The 24,868-nt window shown below is 54.0% G+C and overlaps 1 protein-coding gene across 9 annotated transcripts in view; it reads left to right on the top strand.

The window, feature by feature from the left end:
• The window catches only part of IKBKB (inhibitor of nuclear factor kappa B kinase subunit beta), a 45,439-nt gene that overhangs the window by 14,571 nt on the left and 6,000 nt on the right, over nucleotides 1-24,868 (top strand). For 3 of the 9 annotated variants that reach the window (XM_051832409.3, XM_070068618.2, XM_070068617.1), the window contains 14 exons: nucleotides 9,867-9,955; nucleotides 10,844-10,933; nucleotides 12,458-12,582; nucleotides 16,439-16,546; nucleotides 17,787-17,916; nucleotides 18,297-18,491; nucleotides 19,356-19,470; nucleotides 20,445-20,568; nucleotides 21,134-21,285; nucleotides 21,419-21,480; nucleotides 22,391-22,500; nucleotides 23,655-23,704; nucleotides 23,811-23,910; nucleotides 24,071-24,218. In XM_051832409.3, coding sequence (XP_051688369.1) covers nucleotides 9,867-9,955; nucleotides 10,844-10,933; nucleotides 12,458-12,582; nucleotides 16,439-16,546; nucleotides 17,787-17,916; nucleotides 18,297-18,491; nucleotides 19,356-19,470; nucleotides 20,445-20,568; nucleotides 21,134-21,285; nucleotides 21,419-21,480; nucleotides 22,391-22,500; nucleotides 23,655-23,704; nucleotides 23,811-23,910; nucleotides 24,071-24,218 — 1,598 coding nt within the window. Of the gene's footprint in view, nucleotides 1-9,866; nucleotides 9,956-10,843; nucleotides 10,934-12,457; nucleotides 12,583-16,438; nucleotides 16,547-17,786; nucleotides 17,917-18,296; nucleotides 18,492-19,355; nucleotides 19,471-20,444; nucleotides 20,569-21,133; nucleotides 21,286-21,418; nucleotides 21,481-22,390; nucleotides 22,501-23,654; nucleotides 23,705-23,784; nucleotides 23,911-24,070; nucleotides 24,219-24,868 lie in introns of those variants that run through there. The other 6 variants (XR_011386389.2, XR_016229134.1, XM_051832411.2 and 3 more) reach the window with 6 other exon arrangements.

Here is a 24,868-nt window from a genome sequence, read left to right on the forward strand (position 1 = left end):
ATAAACTTTTTTTTGTCTGCTTGAACTTTTTTGGGGGGAGTGGGGGTGTTGTCAAATAGGAAAGCTGAAAGAGTTAGGCCCATGTGGGTCCCCTGGAGACCCTCTGTCTGCCTCGAGGACTAACCCCTAGGTCAGGAATCTGCTTGTTCCCTGGAGAGCCTGCCACGGGGCTCACCCCATGCAACCTACGCTTGGGTGGTTTCTTGATTTTTTTCTCAGGGGCCAGATTACCTGATTGTTCTCCATTTTGTTGGGTAGAAGACAGGTTAGCGGGTTGGGAAATATTCTTTTGTTTTTGTGGGCAGCTTTTATTGTGTGTCTGGTTAGTTTGTCAAGTGTGGTTTTTCCTTTGGTCTTATTCTCGCAGACATTTTCCTTTCTCTTATTGGATTATTTACACATTTAGTAAGTAGTTACCAAGGAACTCTTTACATTATTGGCTCAAGTACATGTCTACTTCTTCATATATAGCTTTGTCCTTTCTCAGGTAATCCCCTACTTATACTGATAGGGCATCTCATTGTTTTATATTCTTTTGGTCTGGGTGTACTTTTGTAGAAAAAAAAAAAACAGTTGTATTATTTATTTGAGAGAGAGCGAGCTCCCATCTGCCACCTTCCTCAGATGCTCACAACAGCTGGGGCTGGGCCAGGCCAAAACCAGGAACTACATCCAGGTCTCCCACATGGGTGACAGGGACCCAAGAGCTTGAGCCATCACCACTGCCTCCCAGGGTGTACGTCTGCAGGAAGCTGGAGTCATGTGCAGAGTTTTATTTATTTATTTATTTGATTCCAGAGGCAGAGTGACAGCAGAGAGAGGGAAAGACAGAGAGGTCTACCCTCCGCTGGTTCACTTCCCAAATGGCCTCGACGGCTGGAGCTGGGCAGATCCAAAGCCAGGAGTCAGGAGCTTCCAGACCTGGGTGCAAGGGCCCAAGCACTTCATTGCTTTCCCCAGGCCATTAGCAGAGACCTGGATCAGAAGAGGAACAGCCGGGTCATGAACCGGCACCCATGTGGGATGCCAGTGCCGCAGGCAGAGGCTTAGCCTGCAGAGCTACCGGCACTGGCCCTAGGTGGTAGCTTTTGTGCTGTTCAAGTTTCGTGTGTATACTTTGAACATAAGTCAGAACAATGAAGGCAGATAAGCTCTTGGGTACTTTCGTGGTACAACCCTTCCATAGGTCCACAGGTGCATGACTATTAAATTTTTTTAATGAATGAAGTATTTTTTTAAATATTTTTATCTACTTGAAAGGCAAAGCTAGAGAGAGAGAGAGAGAGAGAGAGAAATCTTTTATCCTCTGGTTCACTCCCCAAATGCTTGAAACACCCTGGGCTGGGCCAGACTGAAGCCCAGGAGCCAGAAGCTCCATCTGGGTCTCCCACGTGGGTGACAAGGGCCCAAACACTTGAACCATCATCTCCTGCATCCCATAGTGTATTTGCAGGAAGCTGGATTAGAAGCCAAGGAGGGCCGGTGCCGTGGCTCACTTGGCTAATCCTCTGCCTGCGGCACCGGCACCCCGGGTTCTAGTCCCAGTTGGGGTGCCAGATTCTGTCCCGGTTGCTCCTCTTCCAGTCTGGCTCTCTGCTGTGACCCAGGAGGGCAGTGGAGGATCGCCCAAGTGCTTGGGCCCTGTACCCGCATGGGAGACAAGGAGGGGGCATCTGGCTCCTGGCTTCAGATCGGGGCAGTGCTCCAGCTGTGGCAGCTGTTTGGGGGGTGAACCGGCGGAAGGAAGACCTTTCTCTCTCTCTCTCTCTCTCTTTCTCATTGTCTAACTCTGCCTGTAAAAAAAAAAAAAAAGAAGAAGAAGAAGTCCAGGAGCCAGACTCAGTCCTGCCCTCAGATACTTGATGCAGGCATCCCAAGTGGTGGCCTTAACCCACCACTCCACGGCATCCCCCCTGAATATTAAATTCTTTGAGTTGGTGATTCTGTCTTTTCTTTCTGTGACTGTATATTGGAAATAATTAGACTTTGAAGTGCTAGCGTACTAAAATTAAACTTACCCCACCCCTTCTTTCTTTTGAGAGAAAGAGAAAAAACACTCGTGTCCTCTGGTTCACTCCTTACATGCCTGCAGTGGTTGAAGTTGGCCAGGCCAGAGCCAGATTCCAGGACCTCCGTTGAGGTCTCCCATGAGAATGGCAGAGACCCAGTTCCTGTAGCCTCCCAGGATCTGTCTGCATTAGCAAGAAAACTGGATTGAGGAGCCAGATCTGGGCATCAAACCCTGATGCTCCCACATGAGATGCCACATGCAATCAGCATTCCCAGGGCAAGGGACAGCTCTTCCGCCCATCGGCAGTGTGACATAATCTTCAGAACGTCCGTTTTATTAGCCGTAAAGTGGGAAGGTGACCTCATTAGACTTGTCAGCAGGACAGAATGAGGTGATACACATGTGGCTGCTGCAGTGTTTAGTCGGGGCAGAGTGTGCAGTCAGCAGATGTTCGCTCCTCTCATTTCCTGCCCCTCAGCTCCTCGTGTGGGCTGGGACCCGAGGGTGGGCCCAGGGAACCAGACACATGGTTGTCTTGTAAGTCCTCTTCCTGGAAGTGGCCCACCTCCCTCAGACCCCGCCCATCTCAGTGGCCTATGGACACAGTCACATCCCCTGCTTGTGGTGGCTTTTGAGGTTGCTGATAAGCTTGGATCATCCTTTTATTCCCTTTTTTTTTTTTTTTAATTTCTGAATAAGAGCTGTCAGATTTATTTCTTGTGCAAGAACCCTGTGACCGAGTCAGAGTTCAAAAGCTTTTGTGGAGCCCATCTAACATAACTCGTTTGTGTGTTGAAACATTTCCTGAGCATATTTTGTTCCCGCTTGTCCCAAGTGCTGGCCCTGCCGTGCCCTTTGTTGGAGTCGCCGCTGCTGTTCTCTGCCAGGTTGACTTCAGAGAAGTGGCAGAGCCACGCCCTCGACCTCTGGGTCCTGAGTCACTGCTTCTCTCCTGCTTAGACCTGTTGGCCCCTGACCTCCCAGAGACGTGCACTGGGCGCAGCCTCCAGGCAACAGGCACACGTAGGATTTTTGCAGTGAATGTTAAGTGGGCCAGGAAGATACTGTAGAGTCCACAGGAGGCAGCAGGCCGAGGCTTGGCAAGCCCCTGGAGAGCCTCCTTCCCCCGAAGCCAGGACGAGCCTGTCAGACCCTTGCACTCACACCGGGGGACAGGTGCAGAGGCAGCTGGAAGTGATTCGGACTTCCTCACCATGTGACCCCTCAGATAGCTCAGGGAAGTCAGGGAGAAGTGGCCTCCTGTCTGTGTAGTCTGGCTTCGTGTCTCCTCCTGCCAGTGGAGGAGCAGAGTCCTGAGCAGTCGAGCGGGTGTTTGCTGCTGCCTGCAAGGGTGCGGGGTCGTGCCAGTGCCAGGGCCAGCCGGGTAGTCTCCGTGGCCGTATTGGGTCTGAATCAGTTCTCCCTGGCCTTGCAGGTGGCTGCTTTGCTGTGCTGGCTGACCGTGGGGTTCCCTGAACCTCAGGGACCGCCCCGCCTCCCCCATTTTTGTCTGTTCTTCATTCGTTCTCTGAGTCATCGTGTCTCTGTCTTCTGTCGGAGTTGCTCCCAGCAGCTGTCCAGGACGTGAGCATCAGAGCAGAGAGGATCTCGGCTGGATTCCAGATGCAGTGCTTCTGTCATTGTGGGTTTTCATACTTGTTCTACAGGATACATCTGTCTGACTGCACTGTTGATTTTAACAAAAAATGATGATCGTGGCCTCAGATCATTTGTAGATAGGATGTTGGAAAACATAAGTGACCAGATCAATAAATACCGCGATGAAGAAGACAGCTGGCTTTCGGTCCTGGCTTCTCTGCGTTGAGGCTCTGTAACCTTGGGTAACACACGGAACTGTGCAGGCCTGTGTGTCCTTGACTTTAAAAGCAGGGATTTGGACCTCAAAGTGATCTCTGAGGTCCCCTCTGCCATCTCCACTGTTCAGGTAGCCTATTTTATGTTTGAAATATTTGTTTGGAAGGCAGAGTGAGGGGTGGGGAGGTCTTCCGTCTGCTAGTTTACTCCCCAGATGGCTACAATAGCAGAGTCTAGGCCAGGCAGAAGCCAGGAACCAGCAACTCCATCCTGGTCTCCCACATGGGTGGCAGGGACCCAAAGACGTCAGCCATCCTCCGCTGCATTCCCAGGTGCGTGAGCAGGAAGCCGGATCAGAAGCAGAATGCTAGGACTTGAACTGGTGCTCTGATTCGAGATGCCAGTATCGCAGGGGGTAGCTTAACCCGCTGTGTCCTACAGTGGCCCTCAGCCATTCTGAACGAGGCTGCCCCAGAAGCCTTTTGATGTCAGCTAGCTGATCAGGCCTGACCGCCGCCCACGCACTGGCGTGCTTCATCTTGACTGGAGCTTTGACTTCCTGCTTGCTTTGATTCGTCTGCTATCCCCTTCTCCTTTCTGCAGCCCTCCAGTGTCGTCTGCCAGGCCATTCCCGTGGCATCCTTACCAACCATATCATTTCCCAAAACACGGACATCCAACCCTGATCTCCGTCCTAATTGCTACGTGCATTTCTACAGGTTGTTTCTCCCAAAGTCACTTCCGAATGAACGTCCTAGACTTGTTCCTGAAGCCTCATCCCTTTCTGGCCTCCCCTTTGTGTCACTAGACACGTCGCTCAGTTTTGAATCTTATCTCTTCTTGGAATCTGACCCTAGTCCTGCTCCACGCTTTTCCAGTAAATCTCCAGGGGTGAGTTTGGGCTGGAGGTTAAGGCGCCTCCGTCGCACATTGGAGTGCCTAGGTTTGATGGATGGCTCTCTTTCTGACTTCATCCTCCTGCTAAGGCAGACCCCAGGAGGCAGTGGTGATGGCTCAAGTGCTGGGTCCCTACCGTCTCCCCTTTGCAAAATACAGGTTTTTTTTGTTTGTTTGCTTTTTTTTTTTTTTTTTTTTAAGATGTATTTGTTTATTTGAAAGGCAGAGTGGCAGAGAGGCAGAGAGGGCTCTTCCATCCGCTGGTTCACTCCGCAAATGGTGATAACGGCCAGAGCTGGACCAATCCGAAGCCTGGAGCCAGACACTTCTTCTGGGCTCCCATGTGGGTGCAGGGTCCCAAGGACTTGGCCATCTTCTACTGCTTTCCCAGGCTACAGCAGAGAGCTGGATCAGAGGTGGAGCAGCCAGGACTTGAACCAGCACCCATATGGGATGCCGGCTACACCACAGCGCCAGCCCCAAAATAGAGTTTATTTTTGAGTTTCCAAATTCATTCAGGCGTCCTTTGTGTTGCATAGCCCATATTCCCTGTGTATTCCACTGCCTCCACTAATTTCATTGTCATGGGAAGTCACCGTGATGACCTCTTACCTGGCCTTCTTTTCTACCTCCCATGTGTCTGACAGCACACGGTCATCATAGTCCACTGGTAGATAAGGCCACGCCTCTTAGCCTTGCGTGGTCCCCATGTGCCGTGGCCTCCCTCGCGTGTCCCTGTTTCTCTCTCCATTGAGTCCTTTGTAGAACTCTTCCGCCCCTGGTTTCACACTTACAGTCGACATGGTCGTGTGGTCTCTGCCTCTGCCTTGGCAGTAAGGGCTGACCTGTGTTCGAGGCCAGTCGCCTGCAGCATCTATGCAGCAAGTGAGGAAGATGCTTCCGCAGTGCCTGGCAAACGAGGTACTTCACGGCTTCTCCTCGAGTGAAGAGGTGAATTGTGTGCTTTCCTCTTAGCGCTTCGTGCTGCTCCCATGCTACCTTGCTGGTTAGTCAGAGACCGGTCTAGCAAGAAAACCTGAGCGAGGCTCAGCCTCTCCGCGTGTCCATGGCTGGCCTGCCAGTCTTGTTTTTTGGGAAAATCCACTGACACATGGCTGGCATGGAGTAGGCACGCAGTCCATTTTCACAAAGTGAACGCACACCTGGGTGCCCTTCCTGCTCCGTGGTGACGTGGGCCACCAGTTGGTGACTTTGTTTCTCTCTCGTCTCATCTCGCCTCAACTTTTTGGTCTTCTCTTCTCTATGGAATGCATTGCAAACTTTTCGTTCTCCAGGGAGCTTGGTCATCCCTTTAAACTTTGTAGTGTGGTCAATGGGAAGTCCACGTGGAAGTCTGGCCGCTCCCCTCTGCTCCCTGATTGGCGGTTTGTCAGCTGACCACAAGCAAGGGCCGTGGCTGGAGTTCGGCTTCATCAGCAGGTTCCACAGGACTCTCGTGGCCTTCAGTTGTGGAAGTTCTTCAGAAGGCTCATGGAAACTGCAGATTCTATATAAAAAAGACTGCATGGATTTCACTGTTTTTCTTTTTGCACCAAATTATCTTTTCATTCCCCTTTTTCCGCACACTTTTTGAAGTGTCTTTATGGTTGTTCTACCTCAGGATCCAGGGGAAAGTGGAAGTGCCTGGGCACTGTTGCTGATGAGACTCACAGGAGGAAGTTGTTCTCCGTGGCAGGTCCTTCACTTGAACCCTGTCCGTGCAGTTGACGTCCCAGGAAACACCAGCGGATGGTTTGAAAGTTTGCATGGGGGCAGCATTTGGTGCACGCCTGGCACGCCCGCATTCCGTATCAGAGCGCCTGGGTTCACATCCCAGCTCTGCTCCTGATGCTAGCACTGTGCACACTGGGAGGCAGCAGATGACGGCCCAGATCCTCGGGTTCCTGCTGCCCACATGGGAGAGCTGGATTGAGTTCTCAGCTCCTGACTTCAGTCTGGCCCAGTCCCAGTGTTGTGGGCATTTGAGGAGTGAACCAGCAGATGTGGGGTCTCTCTGTCTCCCCGCTCTCCTCCCAGCTTTCAAATAAATAAAAATTTAAAAGTTTGAACAGGGTAAATGCTTATTTTTTAAAGAAAAAATTTATTTGAAAAAAAAATATTTATTTATCCAGATTCCCACATGGGTGCAGGGGCCCAAGCACTTGGGTCATCTTCTGCTCCTTTCCCAGCTGCATTAGCAGGCAGCTGGATTGAAAGTGGAACAACGAGGACTTGAACCAGCACCCATATGGGATGCCAGCACTGTAGGCAGAGGCCTAACATTGTACACCACAGAGCTGTCCCCCAAAAGATTGGTCTTTAAAGGTGAATACAGCTGAAGATAAGGAGTGGAATTTTGGGGGCACGTGGAAGGCAGTGGGTCCTTTACTCCTTCCAGACGTTCCTCAGAGCTTCTGTGTCGCTTTAGGAAGGAAAAGAAAAGGAGTAACGATGGACTGTTGGAGCTATATGGTCCAGGCAGACATAAATAGAAGCTTGGCTTAGCTGGCATCCGCGTTTAGCTCTTCTGATTTGACTTTCCAATGCGGCTTGAGGAAGTATGTGGCTGCAGGTCTCTCCAGAGCGTGTTTGCTTTTCCGCTGTCCTGCCCAGGGCCCTCTGTCTCTGAGACTTGCTCACAGGGCCCCGCGGCACTGCCTCTCACTGGGCTTGCCTGGGCTGTGTCCTCATTGTCACCAGTGAGACAGACACACAGAACGCACACTCGGGATTAAACCTCTCAGTGTTGTGGCTGCTTTTGCTTCTTTCCTTTATTTAAAACAAAAAGCAGGTAATGCCGGTAACTCAGTAGTACAGTACTGATATCCGAGGCCAAAAATAATACATAAATTTTAAGAGTTACCTGTTATAATGTGGGTGTGCTGTAGTGTGTTCATCCAGTCAGTGATGGTCGAATTTCAGTTCGTTCCTGGTTATTTCACTCCAAGCTTTGCAGCAAGTATCCTCACATGTGTGTTACACAGGAAGTGGCCTTACACGTACATTAGGATGCTTTGGTTTTTTTGTTTTGTTTTGTTTTGTTTTTTTGACAGGCAGAGTGGACAGTGAGAGAGACAGAAAGAAAGGTCTTCCTTTGCCGTTGGTTCATCCTCCAATGGCCGCCGCGGCCGGCGCACCGCGCTGATCCGATGGCAGGAGCCAGGAGCCAGGTGCTTTTCCTGGTCTCCCATGGGGTGCAGGGCCCAAGCACCTGGGCCATCCTCCCCTGCACTCCCTGGCCACAGCAGAGAGCTGGCCTGGAAGAGGGGCAACCGGGACAGAATCCGGCGCCCTGACCGGGACTAGAACCCGGTGTGCCGGCGCCGCTAGGCGGAGGATTAGCCTAGTGAGCCGCGGCGCTGGCCAGGATGCTTTGGTTTCATAAGCTAGATTCCCATAGCCGGAAATAGTGGGCCAAACAGTACATTGAATTGATGTTGCCAGATTACTTTTCCAGAAAATATTCATTGATTTTTTTTTTTTTTTTTTTTTTTTTTTTACTGCCCCAGCAATGTGGAGTGCTGTTGTTTGTCATTTGGGATTCCTCAGGGTGAAGAGGGAGAAGAGGGCATCTCACTGCTGCGGTGACGAGCGCTGCTCGGACCGCTGGTGAGCGCGCCTGGGAGCTGGTGTGCTTCCAGCGTCTGCGTCCTCCGGCAGCTGCCCCTCTCCCTGGTGTGGCAGAGCCTCTGGCTTGGTGTATGAACTGCAGCTTTTTTTCCCCCCAGTCCTTTTGGCTTTAGGCTTTAGGAATATTTTTTTTTCATCCCAAACTTATTTTTAAAGATTTATTTATTTATTTGAAAGGCAGAGCTACAGAGAGGTCTTCCATCTGCTGGTTCACTCCCCAGATAACCACAACGGCTGGAGCTGCGCTGATCCAAAGCCAGCAGCTTCTTCTGGGTCTCCCACGTGGGTGCAGGGGCCCAAGGACCTGGGCCATCCTCCACTGCTTTCCCAGGCCATAGCAGAGAGCTGGGTTGGAAGTGGAGCAGCCGGGACTCGAACCATTACCTGTATGGGATGCCAGCGCTTCAGGTGGCAGCTTTACCCACTATGCCAGAGCGCTGGCCCCCAGCATAAACTTCTGAAAGCTTCTTAGATAATTTTTTATACTTACGTCATATAGTTTTCTTCACAAAGCATGATTCTTTCTTTTTTACCCCATGGTGTTTTCAGTTTTTGTTGCTACTGTGAGTGGATTTTTTTTTCCCTTTTCCGTTTCAGCTAGATGCAGTTGACAGAAAAGCTGTTGACTTCTGTGTGCTTATTTGGTTTCCAGACAACTTACACTTTCCAGTTTGTAGTCTGAGTTCCCCGGGCCTATTTAATCTCCTTTCGATGCTTGTTGGTTCTTTCCTTTGGTTGTACAGTTAGCCAGGATCTCGGTTAAAGTCGTAAGGCCTCTCTTACGGGTAAAGGCGAGGTATTCTGGGCTGGAGCCTGAGCCACACACACAGACCCCCGTGGCCCTGAGCCTTGGGCGACATCGCTCTCCTCTTCCCGGCAGAAGCTGTGGCCAGCGAATGACCTCACAGCCAGTGTTGTGCAGACGACTTCACTCCCAGCTGCGTGCTGAGCTCTTGACCCCTTCGGGGAGCTGGGCACGTAGTAAATCCACTGAACTGTCTACACGTGTTGAAGGCTCTCCTCGTGGCTTCTCCCACTTCCCACTTCTCCCTGGAAGCTGGCTCTGACCTTGTGAGACTCTAGACCCTGGGGCCACGGTGTTCTCGGCCCCAAGGGCCCTCCTCCCTGCCCACCCTGTGGAATTTAGATTTTTGCGCCTGTAGCCAAGAAGAGTTCTCTTCTCAAACTTTGTCGGTGTCAGCGTCACCTGGACTTGCCAATTCAGACTGTGGGTCCCCCAGGGTGTCTGAGGCAGTAGGATGCTGCTGGCCCACCTGCTGCTCTCGACTGTGGTTGGCCGCCTCCTGGACGCCAGGCTGAGAGCCTTTTCTTTGCATGGAAAATCCAGATTCCGGTGGCTCTGCCAGTGTAGCCTGGTCACCCCCCCCTCCCCTCCCCAGCTCCACTGAGAGTTTGTACACTAAGGCTGCGGCCCACTTCAGGGGCACAGGACGCTCCGATGGAGAGCGCGTTTCTGGCTTACTGAGAATTCACTCCCTCTGCGCCCTCGTAGCCTCTGCGCTTAGATACCTCCATGAGAACAGAATCATCCACCGAGATCTGAAGCCGGAGAACATTGTTCTGCAGCAAGGAGAGCAAAGAGTGAGTGGCCTCCCAGCACAGGGGAGTGGGCAGTGCTCGGGGCAGCTGCCCGTGGGAAAGGAGCAGCTCTGTACGCCTGTTTATATTTGCATTTCCTCGCCTGGTGGCTTTGCTTCTCTGGGGATCAGAATTCAGCAACAAGTCCTTGCTTGCAGATGGAGGCCAGTTTGAATGGCTCCCATTGTTAATTGCCCACGTTGCAGGAATCCGATAAGAACCTAATGTTTGTTGCCTCCACCCCCAGCCTTTGGGACCAGTGCTTCTCAGAAGCAGGCTGCGTTTGTTATGAGGGCCTCCACTTTGGTTGCTAGTGTACAAAGCGGCTACACTAGCTGCTTCCAAGCGTGGCTGGGAAGGGGCATCGAGAGCTGGGGCACCTGTTCCTCCAGCCTGGTCCAGTTCGCAGTCCCCCAGAGCTGTGAGTGAGCTGATCAACGACCACCCTGCTTAGGTGGGGTGAGGGGTAGAGGTTGGTGTGCTCAGCCGAGGGGCCGTGGTCCCTTGGCTCCTAGGACACCTGATCCCTTCAGACACATGGCCTTCCCAGGCCCAGCCTCTGACAGCCACAGGCTCCCCTTTGTTCAGCGCTCGCTCACGTTGCTGGCGATGCTAAGATGTGACAGCTGGGGAGTGTCGGGAAGGGGCTGACCCGGGCTCTGGGTCTGAGGTCTGGTGCACGGTGCGTCCATCTGACCAGCGGCCGAGCCAGGAGAACATGAGCCGTACAAGGGCGCCCTCCTGTGTGTGGTGGCTCTTAGGGATTCAGGATCTCATCCCACCTGGGAATTTAGAAATGACGTAGCTCTAAGGGCAGGCGACCAGAACCCTTGTAGAAGGACAGTGTCGCCTCCTAACCCTCAGGTTTTCCCTCCTCCCTTTCCTTTTCAGTTAATACACAAAATCATTGACCTGGGATACGCCAAGGAACTGGATCAGGGCAGCCTTTGTACCTCCTTTGTGGGGACCCTGCAGTACCTGGTAAGAAGTGGCATCTACGTTTGCCTCTCAGCTTCTCTCTGGTGGCCATGGTGGTGGGGCAGCCCCGTGCTGCCGGCTCTGTGTGGTCTCCGGTGTGAGGTCCAGCCTGTCACCAGTTCACGTCAGCCTGTTGTGCCCCCAGAGGCCCTGCGGAAGGATGTGGTCCTTGTCTCTGCTGCCGGAGGGCGTGGCTGGCTCCCTTACCCAGGCCCCATAACCTCGCCGGCCTCAGTGTTTTGTCTGAGGATAAAGAGCATGCAGTAGACGCGTGCTGGCGTGGAGACCGCGGTCTCTGTGAGGAGTCTCACGCATCGAGGAGCAGGCAGAGCTGTGCGCTCCACGCCCTCTGCATACTCCAGCCTAAATGTCGGGGTTCTGCCTGAGTCCCTCATTCCTCTGGGACACCAGCCTCGGCGGTTTGTGTAGCAGGCACTTGAAAGGCGCTCGACTGGCTGACCTCAGTCATCCTATCACTGAAGCCTGCCGACTGGGTGCCAGGCTTCTCTGTGACCCGGTTCCCAGCGTGCTGACGTGTGTGGGGCTGACTCAGGCACCTGGGTGCCCAGGACGAGTAGTTAAGTAGGGCCCGCTGAGCACTGCCCAGGCTCAGAGCTGAGGGACAGACCCCAGCGCTCTGACCCGCTGCTGAGTCACCACTCACCTGCGGGATTATTTATAGATAATCAGATTGACCCGAACATCCCCACATTTCTTACTGGGACTCCTTGTTCTTCCTCCAGTGTCACAGTTCCCGCCAGCCTGTGCACAGGCCTGTCCCCATGCCTTTGCTATGACGGCCCTTTCCGGAACGGCCCCTCCCATCCGCTCGTGTGAAGAGCTTTCTGAGCCCAGCTTTGTGGCCCGTCCTGGTGCCCCACGCCCACCCCCCGCTCCCTCGCTTTGGCAGCAGTCCCTGCCAGAGTGTAACCACCCCGCCCTGTTGTGTGGTCAGGTGTTAACTCGGTTCAGGGTGTTTGGTGGTCATTCAGTGTGTGCGTCGTGTATCTGGTGCGGACGATGCATGTCCTGGCAAGTGCTGGTCATCGGGCACCTGCGATGCGTTGCCGGACGACTGGTGCGGATGGCGTGAGTGCTGAGTGTCTCTGGCGCCTATGAGGCGTATGCGTGCCAGCCATCTGGTGCGCTCTGTGTGTGTTGTGTGCCTGCTGTGTATGATGCGCGCGCTGGGCGTCTGGCGCTTACGACACGTGTGCCGTGTGTCTTCTGCTGCTGTTCTCCTTGCTTCCGTGTAGCCCACCCTCCCGTCTACAAACCACCTGCAGCTGTGGCCCGTCCCGAGCCGCTGCTCAGGAGTTCCTGTGTGTAAAGGGGGGAGCTGAAAGCACGGTGGGCGGGTAGGAGGTACCTTGACCCACCTCAGAATTGCCCCTGCCCTTAGCCCTTCTGTCTGCATTACTGGGAGCGAATGAGGCACGCTTGGGTGGTCACCTGCCGCCGGATAGGCCGGGGCACTGAGATGGTGGGTGATGGGAGCCCTGCCCGGCGCCGTGTCTGTCGCTGTAGGCCCCGGAACTGCTGGAGCAGCAGAAGTACACGGTGACCGTGGACTACTGGAGCTTCGGCACCTTGGCCTTCGAGTGCATCACCGGCTTCAGACCCTTCCTTCCCAACTGGCAGCCTGTGCAGTGGTGAGTGACGGCCGGCCACTTTGTGCCTTCTCCTCCCCAGGCACTTTGGGCTCGAGCCTGGAGACTTCTGCTGATGAATTTTCCTAGGATAGAGCGCTTTAAGAGAGGAGATTAAGATATGAACCTGAAAATTCTAAAACACGTTCTCTAATAAAGTCGGAGGACACAATTAAACTTTCTTGAAAGAGATTTATTTATCAGGGCTGGTGCTATTGCTCAGCGGGTTAAAGCCCCAGCCTGCAGTGCCAGCATCCCATATTGGCACTGGTTTGAATCCTGGCTGCTCCACTTCCCATCCAGCTTCTTGATAATGCACCTGGGAAAGCAGTGGAGGATGGGCCAAGTCCCTGGGCCCCTGTACCCACATGGGAGACCCAGAAGTAGCTCCTGGCTCCTGGCTTTGAATCAGCTCAGCTCCAGTCATCGCAGCCATTTGGAAAGTTAACAACCAGTGGATAGAAGAGCTCTCTCTCTGTCCTTACCTATCTCTGTAACTCTTAAGTAAATTAAAATCTCTTGATTTATTTAATATTTATTTATTTGAAAGTCAGAGTTACAGAGAGAGAGAGGTCTTCCATCCGCTGGTTCATTCCCCAAATGGTCTTGACGGCTAGAGTCAGGCCAGTCTGAAGCCAGGAGCCAGGAGCTTTTTCCAGTCTCCCACGCGGGTGCAGGGGCCCAGGGACTTGGGCCATCTTCTACTGCTTTCCCAGGTCATAGCAAAGAGCTGGATCGGAAGTGGAGCAGCCAAGACTCAAACTGGCGCCCATGTGGGATGCTGGCTCTGCAGGCAGTGTCTTAACCTGCTACACCACAACACCAGCACCTTGAAATACGTAATTTAAAAGTTAGTGCTCTCCCAGTCAGATTTCACTCCAAATTGTTCCTGGAAAGGCCATTTACTCATTCAAATGATATTGCTGTTGCTCAAAATTTTTTATTTGAAGTCTTATTTCTGTTTTTTGGAGCAGTAATGAGTTCACATGGTTCAACTTCAAATGCTATGAAAGAACATACAGTGAAAAATCAACTCAGTCCAGCGTCCGGGCCACCTGTTTTCCCTCTCCACAGACATCTGATGCCATTGATTTTCCTCAACATCCGTGGGTGTTTTTACACACTCAGGTGAATGGCACTGTTTGTTCATTCAGTGTTTCCACCTTCTTCATAAAACAGTAATATGATACGGATGTTGCCCGTGTGCTCTCAAAGCGTTGTGCACTGAGAGAATGTTCTCGTGTTGAGTCTAAACAGCCCCACTCAATTTGATTATCCCTAGTTTTTGCCAGAGTAGTTTTGTTTTGTTTTTATGTTTTGGAAAATATGGAAATAGTAATAAAACAAGAATCAAGGATAACCACACAGTCTGGAAACATATCTGTGTGTCTCCAGGCCCTTCTGTGGATGTGTGTGTGTGTGTGTATTTAAAGACTAGGTTTTTTTATTTGAAGGGCAGAGTTGGAGAGAGGGAGAGACATCTTCTGTGCACTGGTTCACTCCCCAAACAAATGGCCACAACACCAAGGGGCTGGGCCAGGCCGAAGCCAGGGGACTAGAACTTCCATCGGGGTCTCCCACATGGGTGGCAGGGGCCCAGGCACTCGGGCCATCTTCCTCTGCCTTCCCAGGCACTTTAGCGGAGAGCTGGATCAGAAGAGGAACAGCTGGGACTTGAACTGGGCTCACATGGGATGCTGGTGTTGTGGGCAGAGGCTTACCCCACTGCTCTGTGACTCTGGCCCTTGTGTGAGTGTTTTATACTTAAAGAAGATACGTTACCATACATAGTCTCATAGAACCTGTTCTCCCACTTAATATTGGAAATGCTCCATGGTTTCCCGTATTTGTGATACCTGTTGAGTACTCCATTGAATAGCTGTACTGTGGTTCATTTCATTTATCTGTCATTATCTGTCCTAATTTTTACTCCCTAAAAATTTTTTTCTTTCTTTCTTTTTTTTTTTTTTTTTTTTGACAGGCAGAGTGGACAGTGAGAGAGAGAGAGACAGAGAGAAAGGTCTTCCTTTTTCTGTTGGTTCACCCTCCAATGGCCGCCGCAGCCGGTGTGCTGCGCACCGCGCTGATCTGATGGCAGGAGCCAGGTACTTATCCTGGTCTCCCATGGGGTGCAGGGCCCAAGCACTTGGGCCATCCTCCACTGCACTCCCTGGCCACAGCAGAGAGCTGGCCTGGAAGAGGAGCAACCAGGACAGAATCTGGCGCCCCGACCGGGACTAGAACCCGGTGTGCCGGCGCCGCTAGGCGGAGGATTAGCCTAGTGAGCTGTGGCGCCAGCCTAAAATTTAACAATAATTCTTGCTTCTTAAAATAGCCTTCAAGGGAAGGCAAATCCTTGCACAGCCACAGTTGGATAATATCCTAGAAATATGTGATTAACAGCGAGGTTTTGGCTTGTATGCGCTTGGTTTTGCTTCTGCACGGGAGAAAGAAAAGCCCTTTGAGTCACTATTGCCCCCCTCTGGGGGTCGTGAGCAAGTTTTTCTCGCATGAGAATCTTCATGATAATAAAGTGGAGCCTTTCCACTTGGTTCTGGAAGAGCGGTTTTATGTGCTGGCACCCCAGTTCGATTCCACATTCGTACCGACACCCGTGCTAGGAAGCTGAGCGAAGCGGGGCCAGGGGAGATGGCCACGTGCGCCCCCTTTGGTGACATTGTAAACCGGCTCCCGGAGTGCTGAGGACTCCCTGCAGTCCCACTGCAGCATCTCTAGATCCCTGGTGGTTTGCACCGGCCAGGAAGAGCTGCACTTCTTCAGTTCAGACGTCCAGCTTTTCCACTGTCGACAAGACGAAGAGGAAGAACATGTGCTCATTGAAAACGTGGCCCTGGCGCTCAGCCCTGCCTGGGAGACGCAGTCCACAGAGGCAGCGTCCTCGCGCTCCCCTCCTGCGCACTGTGGCCAGAGGGCTTCCCGGGAAGCCCGTGGGGAGCTGTGTTCTGAGAACAGCCTGTCTCAGCTGCTCTCAGCGCCGGGGCACCTCACAGCAGCCTCGCCAGCTCATCACTGAGGGCAGGTAGACAGGAAATGCAGGGCAAGTGCAATTTGGGCCGTTTTTTGTTTGTTTTGTTTTGTTTTGTTTTGGTATGGTAAATTCTTAGGACCAGCCTAAACAAAGTGGTTTTGACTTAGTTTTTACTTTACAGCTTTCTCTTGACAGGCCAAGTTCCCTGTTAGAGAACTAAGTAGGACACCTTGGGACCCCCGACCTGCAGGTCCCACAGCCCTGCCCAGAGCTGGAGGCCGCAGCCACTGCCCCACCTGCTCCTCCGGATCTTCCCGTGGGCCAGTTATTGCTTGCCAGTGAGAACAGCTGCAAACAAAGGCATTTTTTTATTTGAATTTCCCAGCTGTCTTGGGAAGAGAACGTGTTTGGACGTTGAGGTGGAGTGAGAGACTGAGAGTTAAGTCCCAATGCTGCCACTCTCTGCTTGTGGGACTTTGGACAAAGTGCCTGGTCTTTGTTTCCTTACCACCGAATGAGGCTCTGTCGAGTCCTTGAGACCAGGGAAGTGTGGGGCCCCTGGGTTCCACTTTGGTTTTCCTTCAGTTTCTCTAAGCCTGAGTTTGTTTGAATGACATGAGATGGAAAGTAGAGGAAATGAAAGGGGAGCCCAGAATGAGATAAAGAGGGAGAGTACTGTCTGCAGAACTCGGGGTACGAGGTGGTTAAGGGCCCCACCAGAGGCTTGAAAACCCAGGCAGTGCCGACCACTGTCCCAAAGATTAAGTGCCCATCTCGGGGGTGGGGGCGTGCGTTTCTTGCATAGTTACAGTTGACGAAGGTGAGCTGACCCTTGGCCACTGAGTGACGTGAGGGATTGCACGTTTGCAGGCACTCGAAAGTCCGGCAGAAGAGTGAGATGGACATTGTCGTTAGTGAAGACTTGAACGGTGCAGTGAAGTTTTCCAGCTCTTTACCCTACCCCAACAATCTTAACAGGTAAACACAGTGGTTTATTCTTCTACCTATTTTACTTCCTTCTTTTAGAAATACAAGTTTGAAAAAAAAAAAAAAGAAGGAAATACAAGTCTGAGATGACATCGGATAACTTAAAAAAAAAAAGTATTCATTTTTATCGGAAAAGCAGAGAGAAACACAAACAGGAGATCTTCCACCTGCTGGTTCACTCCTCAAATGCCTGTAATAGCCAAGGCTGGGCCAGTCCAAAGCCAGGAGCTTGGAACTGAATCCTTGTCTCCCACGTGTGTGGCAGGGAATCAAGTACTTGAGCCATCCCCTGTTGCCTCCTGGGGTGTGCGTTTAGCAGGAAGCTGGGATCAGGAGCAGAGAAGTGGCATCTTAACAACTCTGTACAGAACGTCTATCCCTGATAACTTCTAAATAGATTATCAGCATATCACCCTGGGACTAAACATTTGGCATCATCTCTCCAGTCGTCGGTTTAGAATGTATTCCCCTCCCTCATCTCCCTAGAAGTCCTGTTTTGCAGGTTCACAGAATCGTTTCCTGGTGCTTCTTAATACCACTCGTACTTCTGCCTTGTGTTCCTTCTGGCTTTGCACCAGGTTTGACTCCTGTCCAGTGATAACTCTTTTCAAGGTGGGGACTCACAGCTCATTCTGTTTGCACTCCTGTGGCCTAGTACTGTGTCGTAGTCGACAAGCCAGTCTTTGCAGTGTGAGTGGCATTGCGGTCTGGTCTCAGGAATCAGATTGTAGACAGTGGTTGATTTGGGGGCTGAGTTAGCAGGGCAGGGGAGATGGAACACGCACCTAAGTAATTAAATTGCTTGGAAATGTTTGTGCTTTTGCTCTCTGCTTAATCCAGTTTCATTTTCGGTAATTGTTTATTGGCTGCCATCTATGTAGTAGTAAGATGTAGCCAATTCCTTTAGAATGTTTTTATTTATATGAGAGAGCCCACATCCACTGGTTCACTCCCCAAATGCCCGCAGCAGCCAGGGCTGAAGCCAGGAACTGGAAACTCAATCCAAGTCTCTCATGTGGGTGGCAGGGACCTGAGTGCAGTTCTGCAGGGTGTGCCACTGGTAGGAAGCCGGAGCTGGAGGCCAGAGCCGCGAATCAAACCCCGACAGTCTGATAATGGGGTATGAGCACCTTCCTGGGCTAAGGGCTGCTCCAGGCTTGCCGTTGTAACCTGCACACAGAGGCGGCTGGCGCTGGCCGTGGCTCTCCCCCGACACCCTCATCCTTTGCAGCATACTAGCCCAGCGCCTGGAAAAGTGGCTGCAGCTGATGCTGATGTGGCATCCCCGGCAGAGGGGCACGGATCCCACGTACGGGCCCAACGGCTGCTTCAAGGCCCTGGACGACATCTTAAACCTAAAGGTGAGCGCAGAGCCGCACCCGCCCCGAGGCCACGGCCGGGCCCGCAGTGGGACGCAGTAGCTCGGAAGCAAAAGAATGCCCAGGGCAAGGCCAGTCAAGGTGGGCTGGCCCCTGGGGATGTTTAGGTTCCTGTGAGAGGGCTGTACACAGGGGAGAGGGCAGAACCCCTGTGCTGACTGATGGACATCGCTGTTAAGGGTTTTGCTGTGGACAGACAGGACTATTAAACATGAGAAGAGATGAAACAGGGGCCCCGGCTCCCCTTCCTCACAGAGACCCGCGCTCTGCACCGGGCAGCCTTGGGAGTAGCAGAGGGTCTAGGCAAACATGGGCATCCGTGGAGACCAGTTTTTTCCAGTAACATCCGGGTTGTGTTGCAGCTGGTTCACATCCTGAACATGGTCACGGGCACCGTTCACAGCTACCCAGTGTCAGAGGACGAGAGCCTGCAGAGCTTAAAGGCCAGAATCCAGAGCGACACGGGCATCTCCGAACAGGACCAGGAGCTCCTGCAGGAGGCAGGTCTGGCCTTGATCCCCGACAAGCCCGCCACGCAGTGCATTTCTGACGGCAAGGTGAGCCCCCGGCTGCCCGCAGACCTTCCCGGGGAAGCACCTCTCACTTTCAGATCGCGGCTGCTTTGTCACGCGGGCTGCCTTGTTCTTTAAGTGTGGCTCCCCCGTGCGGCCCGAATCGCTGCATGCCTCCCGTGTCGCTTCCAGACCACTGGGAGCGGCCTTCTGTGCCGTTCTGACCAAAACGATGCTTTCTTTCTCGGGGTCAGCCTGCACTATCTATGACTACGTCTGTGCGAGGCTGTGTCACACACCACAGTGTTGGAAGGTGTGGTGTGTCATAAGCCAACAACAGAGATGAAGTAGACGCATGTGGGTGCGGGTGAGACGTTTGGCCTGCTGGTGAAGACGCTGGGTAACACCGCCTAACACCGGTTAAGGTGCCTGTGTCCCATGTTTGAGTACCTGGGTTTGAGTCCTGGCTGCAGCTCAAGTCCAGCTTCCTGCCACCTGCACAGGAGACCTGGATTGAGAGTCCCCAGCCCCCAGCTTTGGCCTTGCGCAGCCCCAGCTGCTGTAGACGTTGGGGAAGCAAACCTATGGAAGTGGGAAGAGGGAGCGCGCCTGTGTGCACTCCTGTTCTCCCCCAACTTCCTGTCAAGCAAAGCAAAGCCTGAGAAAGAGTCATTTGCATAGAGCAATGCTCAGTGAACTTGCAGGCTGCACGGGAAAGACCACCAGGGAGCTAGAAGGTAACACATTGTGGTCAGCACGCGCTCGGACAGGTGCAGGCTGGCATCAGCGGAGGCTTCTGGAGGCTGTGCCAGGGGAGCAGCAGGAGGTGCCCCGACAGCCTCGCCGTTAGCAGGTGGAGGGGAAAGGCTTCGATCTGTGACATCGCATTCTGTTCTTGTCTTTTTGCAGCTAAATGAAGGCCGCACCCTGGACATGGATCTTGTTTTTCTCTTTGACAACAGCAAAGTCGCCTATGAGACTCAGATCTCCCCGCGGCCCCAGCCTGAGAGCGTCAGCTGTATCCGTAAGAGCGTCGTTTGTTTGCCAAATGATCGGTCACAGTGCTTGGGACCAGACAGCAGGGAGGGGCTGCTCAGGGTGCCGCGTCTGCCCCGTGCTCGGGGCAGCCTTCTGTGCTTGGGATGTGCAGGCCGTAGCCCTGGCGGAGTCGGGGAATTGGTCAATTCCAGCCTCACGAGTTGGAGCTTTAAACACAGGACAGAGAGTACCACTGCCTAGAGCCATTTTATTTATTTGTGAAGCTTCACTTATATTTTTAGTAATTAATGTATGATCATGATACCCAAAACCAAAACCATGAAGTACAAGAGAATGAATATTCTGTGAGAAGTAGGCCGTGCCCTCTCTCCATGCCCCGGCCAGTAAGCTCACCCGGTCCTCGGGTGTCCCTCGAGGGCTTCGGGTAGCCTGCGGCGTGAGCGGTTCCATGCTGCCTCGTTCCCCCAGCAGTGTGGTTTGGAGATTCCCCGCTGTTGGTCCATGTGGAGCTGCCTCCTCCGGGAATGGCCGTGTAGGATCCCTTGTTTGAATGTCTGATGGCCATTCTACATCTCCCCCACCTCCTCCCCGCACACCGAGAATGGCCGGGGGCCAAGGCCTCAGAGCCTGCGGGCTTCTTGTTTATTCACGCATGCCCAGTGCTGCTGAGTGAAGCCGCGTCTTTTTTAAAACTTTTCCCCCTTAAACTCTGTGAACAGAGAGCTTCTGATGAAAGCAGTGGGCCTGGGTGCCTGAGGGTGAGTCCCCACCTGGTTCCCGAGCTGCTTCTTTGAGTCCAGGCCGCAGTTCCTCACCGACCACCGACCCGCTGGTTCACTTCTGCTGGAACAGGTCCCACAGAGGTCGGCGGCAGGAACCAGGCAGGAGACCCAAACACTTGCATAATAGGAAAGTAGTTACATAATGTTTCTAAGTGTGAAAGCACCGGCAGGCTGCAGGCAGGATGTGGTTCATGGTGGCCTTCCCCTCTGTTTCCAGTTCAGGAGCCCAAGAGGAATCTCCCTTTCTTCCAGCTGAGGAAGGTGTGGGGCCAGGTCTGGCACAGCATCCAGACCCTGAAGGAGGACTGCAACCGGCTGCAGCAGGGCCAGCGAGCTGCCATGTACGGTGCCAGGCGCCCTCTGACTTCCTCTCTTGGAAACTGCCGGGTGGCGCTGGCCGCGGGAGGTGGCTGAGGCAGGGGCCCGGAAGCAGCCGTTGAGACAACGAGGGAGACACTGGCTTGGAAGGGCGGCGAGTGGCTGGGTGGGCTGGAGCCTCTTCTAGCCCTGATGAGGTGCATGTGGTTGGCGCGTGGAGCCCAGGGCAACGCTGCGGGCTGGGCTGGCGACCGCGGACAGAATCTGGAACCCAGAGAGCTTGTTGCAGTCTGGGTTAGCAACACTCCCCTAGTTATTATTACCAAAAACGTACCCACTCTGCGTGGCCACAGCTAGTGTAAGCTAGATTTGTGTCCCTTTGTGTGCGCTGGCCTGCTTCCCGTTTTGGTTCAGAACTTCATGAATTGCTAAGGACTAGAAGAGTGTCCTTATGGTTATTATGTAATAATAATAATAATAGTGATGGCAGGGACCTCCCTTGATGTTTGAGGGCTTCTGCCACTATGCAGGAAATGGCATTTGGGTCCCCAGGGTGCTTCAAGGTCCCGTGTCTTGCGGCCCCTGCAGGATGAACCTCCTCCGTAATAACAGCTGCCTCTCCAAGATGAAGAATTCCATGGCTTCCATATCCCAGCAGCTCAAGGCCAAGTTGGACTTCTTTAAAACCAGCATCCAGATCGACCTGGAGAAGTATAGCGAGCAAACCGAGTTCGGGATCAGTGAGTGTGCCCTTGGCAGTGAGCCCTTGGCCGTGCTTCTCACGGGGTTTCTTTTGTCCTGTGATAGTAGAGTTGCTTGTTTCTGTTTTGGTTTTATGGTATTTTTCTTTTCTTTTTCACTTTTTTTTTCCAGCATCAGATAAGCTGCTGCTGGCCTGGAGGGAAATGGAACAGGCCGTGGAGCTGTGTGGGCGGGTAGGAGACTCTCGGGTGTCTGTGTTGCCAAGGGCATGAGGCTCGCTGCCGCCTTCTCCTGCTTTCGCATCAAATGCCAGGTTGATCTTCAGGGCAGAAACCGCGTTTTCTTTGCTGTGTTCTTTGACTTTCACCAAACTCGCTGGAAGGGAGCTCCGAGAGAGAGAGAGAGAGAATAGGCAGTAAAGGGAGCCCTGCTGTAGCTCCTCACAGAGCTATACGAATGGGCAGAGAAGATGCAGGTTTAACTGAGGAGCGAGGCTTTGAGCGCCCTCGGAGAAAAGCCAAGACCTCCTGGTTGAATGACCAGCACGCACTAGGCCAAAGGCTTTTCCCTGCAGTGCCAATCAGGGGCCGCCAAAAGATAGTGCCCACGAAGGCGAGGGAGGAAGCGTGAGCACAGGAACCCGGCACAGCTTTGTCACGGCTCTCCCGTGCACTCCTGGTGCCTGCTTTCAGGAACCTGTACTGACGGGGTGGGTGCTGGCCAGACAGTCCTTTATTTCACCCGGCCGTGGCCCTGGGACCCGTCATCCGTGCACACCACACGGATGCACGGATTCAGAGACGCGAAGGCCGTGCGTATTCAGTATCCTTCAGATACCAGACCCTGTGCCTGATCTCGCACGCCCTGATCTCACGTCGCCCCTGTAGTGGCCCTAGGAGACGTGTGTTTTAGGGATGAGGGAGCCGTACCTGAGGGTTGCCCGCAGTTGCACAGCTAGGGAGAGGTAGACGGAGAGCGGAACCCAGGCGCCATGACTCCAAGGTGACTCCGGGGTCTGCGTCCTGCCCAGCCAGTCGGTGGAGAGTCTTGTGTGGGTCTGGCCCCCACCCTGCCGCCCCAGCAAACGTGCGTCTCGGGCCGCTCTGATGCTGCCGGGTGGCGTCAGCACAGCTCTTCCCTCAGGAGGACGAAGTGAAGCATCTTGTGGAGCGGATGATGGCCCTGCAGACCGACATCGTGGACCTGCAGAGGAGCCCCATGGGCCGGAAGCAGGGGGGCACGCTGGACGACTTGTGAGTGCCCGCACACCTTCCCTCGGCTCGGGAGGCTCTGTGGGCCCGTCCCACCTGTGCCTGCGAGGAGCCCAGGCAGGCGCCGGCCCTCTGAGCCTTCGATTCCACATTGCTGAGTAGCAGAAAGGGCGCCGTGCCGTCACAGGGGCGTGAGGCCCTGTCCACGCCCACGCTGAGAGGCGGCTCTGCGTCCACACCGCGGCTCACACAGGGTGGCTCAACGAGCGGAACGCAGAACAGAAGGCAGGCCTGGGAGCTGTTCATCTGGGCCCGAGGAGGGGCAGAGGAACCAGGTGGACCAGTCCTCCATGGGGGAAGTGACACGGAGGCCACTCCACTGTGCGCAGTCAGGGGGAGCTGGGCAGGGAGGGCAGCAGCGTTCGTCACATTTAGGTCAAGAAGTCAGTGCCAGAAGCTCAGTTATTTGTCCTGGGTTTTCTGTAGTTATTTAATCCTCTTCTCTTCCAGTGTTCAAAGGATAACCCTTTTTGAGAGTGTCAATCAGTTTCGGCCCTGTTAAGGGACAGGGATGGGACTCCGGGTCCCCCCACCCCCTGGGCTTGAGTGTTCCCAGGGGAGCCATGTTCCGGGGCCCAGGCCCAGCGGTGGCACCTGGGTCTCTGTTGAGGAATGGTAGATCGCCAGGAAGACCTAGGTTTGCGCCTGGCCTCTGGCTCTAGCTCCTGCTAATGCAGACCCAGTGATGGTTCAAGTAGTTGGGTCCCTGTCACCCTAATGGAAAAACTGGATTGCATTCCCAGCTCCGGCCTGGCACCCGCTCAGCCCTGGCCATCGTGGGTGGTCGGAGGGTGAGCCCTGAGCTGGGGGACCTCCCTGTTTCTGTCTCCAAGGCTGCAGAACCTTTTTTCTGCCCAGGGACACTTGGCTGTTGAGAACATCATTTGCAGGCCACGCACATTTATCAACTGATAGCTCGCTGTAGATTGAGTGGCTTCCCAGTCCTGCCTGCAGGGCCAGACCAGATGATTCTGTGGGCCGTGTAAGGCCGGCAAAGCTGGACAGTCCCCGCCCTGTTGTCTCCAAAACAAACAGAAACAGCACCCTGCCAGCCCTGTTCCTAGCAGTCAGCAGTCATGATGGGTGAGCGCGAGCATTTGACCTGGGGTCTGAACGGAGCTTCTTTTACGTTGCAGAGAGGAGCAAGCCAGGGAGCTTTACAGGCGGCTGCGAGAAAAACCACGAGGTGAGTGGGGCTCCACGTCTGCCCAGGGCAGCCTTGGTGTGGCTGCTGAGACGTGGCGCTCTCTGCTGGCCGCCCTGCAGAACCGCACCTGTGTCCCTGTCCTCAGACCAGCGCACGGACGGCGACAGCCAGGAGATGGTGCGGCTGCTGCTGCAGGCCATCCAAGGCTTTGAGAAGAAAGTGCGGGTGATTTACACGCAGCTCAGGTACGGCCCACTCTGGCCCCTGGAGAGGGTGGGGAGCGGCCCGGCCCAGCCCGGCCCGGCCCTGGTCTGCTCAGCCGCCAGAGAAGCAAGTGTTGGCGTCCGCCAGTCAGCCGCTTCGCAGTTCAACGCCGCTGCGCTTTGGCATGGTTCTCCTTTGCAGCAAGACCGTGGTCTGCAAGCAGAAGGCGCTGGAGCTGCTGCCCAAGGTGGAGGAGGTGGTGAGCTTGATGAACGAGGACGAGAAGACCGTGGTTCGGCTGCAGGAGAAGCGGCAGAAGGAGCTGTGGAACCTCCTGAAGATTGCCTGTGTGAGTGAGGCCTGGCCCGGACCTTGACCCGCTGGCCTCTTAGGCCCTGCCCCTCCCACCGTGCCACGGGCCCCATCCCGCAGGGGAGGCATAGAGCCACCGCAGAACCCCCGGCAGCTGCGTCTGGTAGCTGATAGCCAGCGCGGGGCTCACAACAGAAGTGACGCCTGGGGTGCTAGCGCCACGGCGAGGCAGCCAGTCCCCTCTCGCCTTGTGCACCCTCCGGTGGTGCAGGCCTGCCGTGGCTCGTGGCCACTTCACTCCAGTCCCTGTCTGTCTGCCCACGTCTGTGTCCGTGTCTCCCTCTGCATGTCTCTCACAAGAACACGAGACATTGGATTTGGGTCCCGCCCGAACAGTCCAGAGTGTCCTTAACGTGATTACATGTGCAAAGACCCTTTTTCCAGGGGTTAGGACGTGGGCGTATCTTTCATAGGCCACCCATTCAGGCCACTATAATAGTGGGTGCCAGTGCACCCTGGCTGATCCTCACCTGCACCTGCAGTATCGCAGCCCATGCTTTCTGTGTCCCTCATCTGTGTAGCCGCCACGCCACTGAGTGCAGCTCGGGGAGGAGGTGGACAGTGAAGGAGAGAAAGGAGCAGAGGCAGGCAGAGTCCTGGAAGCCAGAGCTGAGGGAGAGCGCGCCC

Source organism: Oryctolagus cuniculus, chromosome 2 (assembly GCF_051225735.1).
Source record: "Oryctolagus cuniculus isolate XC-2025 breed Fujian yellow rabbit chromosome 2, ASM5122573v1, whole genome shotgun sequence".
Taxonomy (NCBI): Eukaryota; Metazoa; Chordata; class Mammalia; order Lagomorpha; family Leporidae; genus Oryctolagus; species Oryctolagus cuniculus.